We start from the raw sequence: 9,306 nt of genomic DNA on the forward strand, positions 1-9,306 counted from the left end.
ATATCAAAATTAGAAATTACCATATGGAGCCATGTAGCAGCCTAACACGTTGTTACATGTTATGTCTTTCATATCAAAATAAATTAATCCTGTCATTAGGTCCAAATGTCCAGTCATTTCTAAATATTACGACATTAAAGATTAAGAGGTGAAAAAGAATTTAAATAAAACGGAACCAAAGGATTCTGGAGGGCAGTATAATTTAGGGTAATTTGTGATTTTAAGTAATCCAAACTCAAACTCATTTGTGCACATTTGGTGCTCTACTATAAGCAAGTCGTTAACATAACCACATTTTATTTGGCTTGATATATTTCATTTGCTGGTGGTAGGCTGACAATAACAATACATTCCAGAAGTCTAAAGTACTAGAATTGTCTCAGACTAGATGTCCAGGGCTCGCAAAATTTCAAAATCGCTGCTAGCCTTTCGGGCAGACATTCTTCAGATTTTGGTAGCCCAAAATGAATTTAAGTAGCCCAAATTAAAAAAAAAAGAAAAAAAAAGAAAAAAAAAAGACATCGGCTGAACTTCACAGCGGACAAATCAGGATGATTAAAAACTTCAGTGATCGCTTTTTTTATTCAAATAACAAGTCAAGAGAGAAGGGGTGCAACGGATCACAAAACCCACGGCTCGGATCATACTGCATTATCATATCAGATTTTGAGTAACAGATCGGGTCATTTTGCAGATGAGCAAAAAAAATTATTTAAATAACAGAATACATCTTTGATACCACAGCAAAAACTACTAGCATATAGGGACGTAACGATTCACTCAACTCATGATGTGATGCGATTCTCGATACTGATTTCACAATACAATTTTCTCACAATTTTTCTTTTTAACAAAATTAGATTTAAGACAAATTATAAATGAAAAGGTGTCCTTTTATTATTTCTCCAACAAAATGCTGCACATTTCTTTGTGAAATTGAAATATGTCAAATAATAAAACTAACTTGAAATTTTAAAACAAATCCCAAATCAAATAATTAAATAATACAAATAAAATAAATCTCTTCGTATAAACAAACGAATGCTTTGGCAGTGCTTTTTCCATTTAAAATCAGAGGCAACCACTGCATTTTAATCACGATCCAAACAAAGATGCTAAATACATGTTATTTAGAATGCAATTAGATTGTATAATTTCGAAATTTGAAGCAAAAACAGAATGGTTTGATTTTAGCTTTGTGAATGAGACACAAATGTCACTCTCTGACAGCAGGTGGCGCTTATGGAACAGCAGGTATATTTATAGGCTGCTGCCCCTTTAAGACCGAATGGACAGATCCAATATAATGATGCACTTGAGATTTCTTTCTCCACTGTTTACGTTCACTTAAGACATAACCGACTGTGTTTATGAGAATACTTGCCGAGACCGTTATTTTGAGATAATTTTGTGTGTATGTGTTCATTCAGATGCAAGGATATGCGAAAGAGTAATCAATTCTGTGTAAGCGCATTGTCTGAAACGCGGCTCTCTGTGCGCGCGTTGAATAAGGGCGCGCAGCTCCGAAAGCCTGTAAATGGCTTAAAACACTTGAATGTTTAAATCGGCAAGACTTAGAAACACGTGCAAACGATCAACTACGATCCGTTTTACCCAATACAAGCAAGATTTTACGCTAATCAAGGAAGGAATTTTATATCACTGTGCAAGATAGCCCGTCGGGGCAGGGTGGTGAAACATTTTGGTAGCCCGACTGGAAAACACAATAGCCCCGGGACTTCGGGCTAGCGATTTTGCGAGCCCTGATGTCCTATGGCTAAAAGTGCAAAATGTTAATGTAAACAGAGTATTAGCAATATTAGTGAACAGTTTATTTAGCTCTCGCTTCTGTGAATCTTAATAACTAATTTACTGTTTGCATTTTTGTAACCACATGTGTGTTCCATAACATAAAATGAGAGGTATTTTGTATTATTATTATTATTATGCAGTAAAATAATAACAATTACAAGTACAAAGGTAGAATACAAAAGACAATTAGGGTTACATAGGCTAAATTAATCCAAAGCAAACTATGTTAGCATAGGCTATAAGAATCACACCATAAGAGTCTTTAATTTCTTAAAGAGTTTAAAATCTTTCTTTAAAAAAAAAAGGAAGGAGTTGTCTTTGAAAATGTACATTTATGAATGTAAAATCTGGCACGAAATAGGCCTAGCAACAAATACATTTAAAGTGAGAAGGGTCTATTCCGAGTAAATACATTTTCAGGGTAAAACTATTTTCGGGGTTATATTTAGAAGTTAGAATATAGATATTTTTAACAAAATTAGAAAAGTCAACCCTAAAATGAGAGGTATAATATTACCTTGTTTAGTATTCTTGACTGATCTCATGTTTTATTGCATGAAAATGCCCCTAACCGACAAATGCTGCCTGATTAGTTCAGTGACATGTCAATCAAACAGTGCATTTCGTCATCTCTCCCAACCCTCTGATTTGATTGGTTGCGAGAGCAGATTTCCCTACATGGTCACAAGATTTCGCAATACTCCCAAGCCGCTTTACCAAACAATAACACCTCAACCTGTGCTTATTTTTCCGTGAACAAAGAGGACATTATTCTTTATTAACTGAAGTGGATAACTTATAAGCCTCGAGCGTTTTCAAGGTAAGTGGTCTGGGCATATTGTAAGATAGCTATACAGACTGTCGAATTGATTTTTTTTATCAATTAAACGATGGCTCGCTAACTGAGAGGATCCGTGCAGCTCACTCGATTGCAAAATACCTTCAACTCCCGGATCTGAAGCCAGCGAGAGCTTCATGACCCACGATTAAACATGATCGCGGTCGACTAGTGGCGCATTATCCTTGATTCGCGTAACTTAAGCAGAAAGCAGCATGTATGCGCGCTCTCGGTTCATTGTTGGACGCCTGACGTCATGGTTAGGAATGTGGCAGCTAACGTTAATTAGCCAACCTGCTAACCTGCAGTAGATCTCACTGGCTACAGACTCGCCTACACCTAAAGAAACACTTCTGTCAGAATTGTGAGGGTTTTTACATGGTTACAATACTGCGTTGCCGGATCTGCTGCCATTTTGAATGTAGGCACACTGTTGTTGAAAGTAAGTCAGCGGTATTCCCCTTCATTCCCACAGTTCCGTGTATGATGTAACCAGCCAGATACGAGTCAAAATGACATCCAAAACACTGCCCGGCTTTAAAACTACATCACTAATAAACTTTAAATTGCTTTACAGTAGCTTCACTATTCTGGCGTTTGTTTAAAATGTTAACTTTAGCTCGACATAGTTCTGCATGACTACGGAGTTTCCCTTCTCTAGTGTACAAAGGAGCGGGTGGGAGCGCGAGCGATGATGCAACCGCGGGCAACACTTGAGCTCGCGCTCATAGGAGAGAAAGAAAATTTGCCACATATGCACATTGACATGGCAGCACGGTCGGATTACAACAACATAACGCTAACGGATGAGCACAAGCGGTTGACCCGACTTTAAGGTGTTGCAGCATTTTGCTGAAATAATGCGTTTCTGCGCGGTGCATCTGCTCAGGTGGGAATTGTGTGGCATCAAATTATGCAAAGTGTGATGGAGTATGATGCTGATGTGTGCAGAGTACTTTGTCTAACTTATTTCTCTCCATTCTGTCTGGTTTTTAGGCACACGGCTGCATTTTGGGGCATTCAGCTTCTCACAATACCAGCTAACACCAACTCCAGCTCTGCGAAGTCTGACAACGCAGGTCGGAGAGGGAGAGAGAAAGACAGTGGAGGTGGATCCAAATGAGCAAGCAGTTGCAACAGAAGATATCCAGCACAGATCAGAACGGCAATAGTGTTATACAGAATCAGCCACATAATAGTGCACTGAACCCGGCAGGACTACAGCAGGTACACATCAACAAACTAACCTACTTAACCATGCATTTCTGAATATTAATATTCATGACTCTGTAAAAGCATTGCATTGTCATTTTGCAGTGCTTAAACCATGGTATGTATTCGTAAAGTGCATTCAATCATCCAGTTTCTCACAATCTTGAGGAATAAGATTTGTAGAAGATTTGCAACCTAATTGTCAAAACCGCAAATTAGTTGTTTATTAGGTATGTGGTTGCTTGTCTTTACTATGCATGACATTATTTTAATTCTGACAGGTTCCTCAATTAGTCCCAGTGAGTCCCGGAGGTGGGGGTAAGGCCACACCACTCAGCAAGATGAAGAAGTCCTCTACGGATAAAAACACAGATGAGTACCGCCAACGGAGAGAACGCAACAACCTGGCCGTAAAGAAGAGCCGCATGCGCAGCAAGCAGAAGGCACAGGACACCCAACAGCGTGTCGATGAGCTGAAGGAGGAGAATGAGAGACTGGAGGCCAAAATCAAATTGCTTAGCAAAGAACTGAGTGTGCTCAAAGACCTGTTTCTAGAGCATGCTCACAACCTCGCAGACAACGTGCAGCCCCCTGCTTCTGGTGGAGGCCCCGGAGACCTCTGCAACAACAACAACAGCGGCAGTAACAGCAGCCAGTGAGGGCCTGATGTTGGTTTGCAGTGTGCTCTGCTGTGGGCTGTGTGGAGGCTCTCTAGGCAAATCATTTTACTTAATCGTATTATGCTTTTTTCCCCTCCCATTCCTGGAATGTGTACTGTCCGCAGTGTTTAACTTGTGCATCTTCAGTTTGTACACTCAAATTCGGTTTCTTTTTCCACTCGTATTATATCTCATGCAGAATGTTACGATTGCCATAGCAACCGCAGAAAGTTCAACCCACGCTCTGATTTGATGTGCAGGAGATAACTTTAATATCTGCCTTCCATTTGTAAAGCAGCTTTTTGCAGTGTCTTGGAGGACTGTGAAAGTTCATCAATAGACAATTTTGAAATCTGGCCAAAGCAGGTCACGAAGATTTAACAGTAAATATAATAATAGTAAATGTGTTCCATCACTCCACTCTAATGTCAATAGAAAGGATTCAGAAATGCAACTAATAGACAGTACCGTAGTCGGTTAACATCATTATGAGTTGGAATTAAGCAAGGATGAAGTAAGGAAGATCTATTTTGTATTTCTGCTTTTTTGCCTGTCAGCTTGGGTTGATTCAAACTTATTTGTTGACCATGTCTTATTATAGCAAATACACTGTTGTATCTATGGTAACAGACTCAAGACAGACTAAACGTATTGCATCAGACTCCAGGCAGTGTCTGCATTACCAGTAGTCCTTAAATCCCTACAGTTAAGCTTTCAATTTTGACAAGGGTGGAGAAGAACAGATAGAGTACAAAATTAGCTCTAGTGTATATGTTAGGGTGTTGGTAGGTAAATTAACACAAATTATTTCATAACAGTAACTCCTCTGTCTTTGTAAATACTGTCGAGATAAGATTGAGAATGACTGGTGCTGAACATTGAAAGTCATCAATCACCTGACGTGCCCTAAAGTTATAAAATTATGTAAATTATGAGTTATATTGAAAAATTCCTTATCTGAAGAAGCTCTTTATCTAACTATGTTCAATTTTGACCATTTTGTTTCCCTGACCAGTCTCAGAGCAGTATGTGTGAATTTACATCTGCAGCAGAAGGTGTTGCTAAAAGTTATGGGAGCAGCCACATGACCTTTGCCCTCATTGAGTCTCGTAGAGCTATGTGTTCTTGGAGTCGCTGTAGATAGACTTTTGTACCTCAGGCTATATGTCATAGCCTCACCAGACAGCCTTTAAGATCTATATTCCTGTTTAGGAGGAAATTAAAAAGGGGAGGATAAGAAAAGGCAAGGCAATCTTATAAGATGTCTGAAGCATCTTTAATTCTACTGTTTATTTTCATTTTCTATTATCTAAAGTTTTAAACATTTAAAATAAGCATGAAAGGCAATGCATGTTTAGCACTATTTAAACAACTAATTAAAGGTTATGCTCTCTAGAGGAATAGTGAATCGGCGACTGCATACTTTTTGTATTGTATCAGGCTGGGCTAAAATAAAGCAATTGTGTAAAAGTTCTTAAAAATGAGACTAAAGTCAATATTTCATGAATATTTGATTGGCATATTTTGCTTAAGTATGAGGGTTGCTGGGCAACTTGCTTTTTTACATAAATGTATACTGGGTTTTTGTGCATTGTAAATTAAAATTGAATACAAAATACATTCCTTGTGTTTGTACTAACTGTTTAGAGGGGCACAAAACCTAGACATTCATTTACCAAGTCAGCTGAGGCGCCTGCAAAAAATCCTGCTGCAGTAAGTAAACCTACGCATAAATCTAGGTGAGCTTTTTCCTAACCGAGGCCAACACCTCTCTAAACGTAAACTCAAGTAAAATTTTAGAACTGCCACTACAGGTTTAGGCAAAAATCACATTCTGTCTAAAGTCCCCATCACAAATAAACCATTTTACAACCATGAATATAGAATTACAAAATCTTGCCATTTAAAATGAAAGCTATGTTGAGAGTTTTTATATCCCGTTTAGTGCCTCAACAACTGTGCTTAAATCGGTGTATATTTATTATGGCAAAACCAGTTCACAAAATAGAAATTCACAAACTCCTGAATTAATTCTTAACTTAAGTCAAGATACACTGTCAGAAAAAATATTTGCACTTTTTTTTTTTTCTGACAGTGTACTATGGTTATGAAACCGATGCCAATACCACTGCTGTATGACATTCTGTTTTACTATACCACTGCATGCTGGGACGATAGACCTATTACGCAATGTTGCATAGTCAATTCAGTCAAGCACACATAGTAAACTACTATTTAAATGAGCTGAACTGGATCAGAGTTGTCTCAAGCCAAGATTGTTTCCCAATGGCTTCTAAGGTGCAAATGATCGGGATCTGCTTAAGCTTACCATGCTTTTTGGGAAACACAATCCTGTCCAGTCCAAAAAAAAAGGTAAAGAGACTGCTTCTAAATATCTGAGAAGAACCACACTGACATTAAAGCCACAGCTGACTCAAATGATAATTCATCATTTACTCACCTTCAAGTTGTTTCAAACCTGTATGTATGAGTTTCTTCAGCAGAACACAAAATATGGGACCAAACTACATTTGACCCCATTGACTTTCATAGTGTAGAACAAAAAACACAAATATCTCTCTTTGTGTTCCACAAGAGGAAAAATGTATACCAACACGTTTGGAATAACGTGGGTAAATAAATTATGAAAGAATTTACCTTTAAGCAGTCTTTTTTTAATGCAGGGGGAAGGGGGAACAGAACCTCATAGCAAAACAACTACTGATAAAAAGAGAAAAGAAAATGGTAGAAGCAAAAAGATTAAATATGATTGAAGAATGATGGGAAGATGTTCTGACTGGCAGAGAAAGGTGTGTCATTCTGTACTTGGACTCTGGACTGTTGTATGTGCGCATATGTGAGTACGTACGTGAGCGTGATTTCACCAAGTACAACATGTTCCTGGATCAACATCCTTGTTGATCCTGGAACAACATTACAATCAACCAATCAGAATAGAGATATAACTTTTCAGGAAATATCTGTTTTAGGCTTACAATCAGGATTAGGTGCTTCTTACACTCTTGTTAATGAGCTATCATTTCCCACTGATTTTAGGAATAAATTATGGCAGGAAATTTTGTTTTAAGCTTAAAATTAAGGTTTAGTGCCTCTTACACTCTTGTTAATGAGCTATCATTTCCCACTGATTTTAGGAATAAATTATGGGTAAGGTTAGGTTTAGGGGTAGGGATTGGGTTAAGTCTATATTTTTGGACATTAATGTTGATCCAGGATCATCAAAAGATGTTGATCCAGGAACATGTCTTACTTGGCAAAATCACGGTGACCGAGTACGTACCCTGTTCAGTGAGATAAGATGTATGGCGTGTATTGGAACACAGACACCGTTTCCCAGTAGAGAGGAAGGACGTAGAACACCAAGTACTACAGCTCACACCTCTCTATGTTCACCTTCCTCTTTTCATTTTTCTATAAACTTTTTTCTTTTTGACATATCCTCTCTCTTTCTAGAGTATATTTCTCTTCTGTCTACATGAGATGAACAGAGTGATAGGCATTTTACAAGTTATCTTTACAGCCCTTTCAGTACCTCCAGTGGAAGTACATATTTTCCATTGCACTGCATTTCTAGATCTTAAAGCTCTCCGTAAAGCCAACAGGTTACTCTAAGGCCAGTGCAATAAAGTGGCTTTCAAGATGCTGATGCATTTAGTGACCTGATTTAAGCGGACAAGGTCGTAGACACTATGTCACTCCAGCTGGCAAATGGCTAGAGACAAGAGATAGTAAAATGCTGATTCAAAAGTGAGGTACATTTACATTGCTGAGGTTACTGTAATAACCTGTCACGGCCCATTCGTTCTGTAGTTAATCTATAACCGACTGACATCAGCATCATCCAACAGGCAGCAAGGCATCAAGGTAGAAAGTGAGTATATTAACAGTTGGACTCACTCCAGTTTAGATATGCTGATACGGTGGAGAGGCAAGCAGACAAGCTCTCAGGGGCCCTACACAACCTCAAGGCCAAAGAACATAGATGTCAAGCTACAGATGCTTGTATTTACATTTCTTAACTTGAATTATACCACACCCACGTTTTTTTCAACACCATTAGCTAAAAATAAAATGTAATATGTTACATACAGGGTGAGATAACGCTTAGTCATGAATGAATGAATATGGCACATTAAGTACTATTCTTACCTCCCTTAACAGCCATCAGCGTGGGGCAGTGAAGCTCTTCATTTCTCAGTTGTAAAGTGGAAACATCACTAGTTTTTAAACTCTCGTATCTTTTTAGTAGTTTTTAATTAAATAACATGGTAGGGATGACTTATATTCGTTATATTTCCCGGCAACTTTTCAACAAATATATCGCATATCCGACTTTTTTTCTCGACTGTTCAGAATCTGAACTAGCAGTGTTCGATTCGCAAAGGAATCATTCTTTTGAGTCAGTTCTTTACAACGAATCGGTCACAAAGGTTAGAGCAGAAGCAGAATCGATTCTTTTCGAACAGCTCACACTCACACACATTCACGGCAACGTACAAAAAGTAACGGAGGCCTAAACAAAACAGAAATGTCGCTGAATGAAGTGAAGAAGGTCTTTTTTAGCTTCAACACCTGCAGGTAAAGGCATTTTCTGACCACAAAAGTGTTAACATATTGTATACGAAAGCACTTTAAGTAGCTTACCAAAAATAGCATGTCATCATTGTGTTGTTGTTTTTTACCATGTTTTAAAAAAAATCTGGTGAAAACGGCAATCCTTTAAACTAGATCTGTTTTCAAATAATAAGTATATTAGAGATACTT

General features: G+C 38.1%; 1 protein-coding gene and 1 long non-coding RNA gene across 4 annotated transcripts in view; one reads left to right on the forward strand and one right to left on the reverse strand.

Annotated features, from left to right (window-relative positions):
• LOC107722393 (uncharacterized) overlaps positions 1–9,047 on the reverse strand; it is a 35,043-nt gene extending 25,996 nt beyond the window's left edge. The window contains exon 1 of the long non-coding RNA XR_001637806.1: positions 8,692–9,047. This is a non-coding gene — a long non-coding RNA (uncharacterized LOC107722393). The remainder of the gene's footprint in view (positions 1–8,691) is intronic.
• On the forward strand, positions 2,376–8,364 carry LOC107722392 (CCAAT/enhancer-binding protein gamma-like). 3 transcript variants are annotated; one of them, XR_001637805.1, is made up of 4 exons: positions 2,376–2,632; positions 3,647–3,877; positions 4,144–5,250; positions 8,353–8,364. XR_001637805.1 is itself a non-coding variant. In XM_016530744.1 (3 exons), exons 2-3 carry the CDS (start codon positions 3,770–3,772, stop codon positions 4,519–4,521), a joined length of 486 nt encoding a protein of 161 aa, XP_016386230.1. In that variant the 5' UTR covers positions 2,376–2,632; positions 3,647–3,769; the 3' UTR covers positions 4,522–5,991. The 3 variants fall into 3 exon arrangements, 2 of the variants coding, with proteins under 2 accessions (XP_016386230.1, XP_016386231.1); XM_016530744.1 differs by lacking the exon at positions 8,353–8,364 and having other exon boundaries at positions 4,144–5,991; XM_016530745.1 differs by lacking the exons at positions 2,376–2,632; positions 8,353–8,364 and adding an exon at positions 2,880–3,539 and having other exon boundaries at positions 4,144–5,991.
• Positions 9,048–9,306: the final 259 nt, after the last annotated feature.

Source organism: Sinocyclocheilus rhinocerous, unplaced genomic scaffold (genome assembly GCF_001515625.1).
Source record: "Sinocyclocheilus rhinocerous isolate Xijiao unplaced genomic scaffold, SAMN03320098_v1.1 scaffold1115, whole genome shotgun sequence".
Lineage (NCBI taxonomy): Eukaryota > Metazoa > Chordata > Actinopteri > Cypriniformes > Cyprinidae > Sinocyclocheilus > Sinocyclocheilus rhinocerous.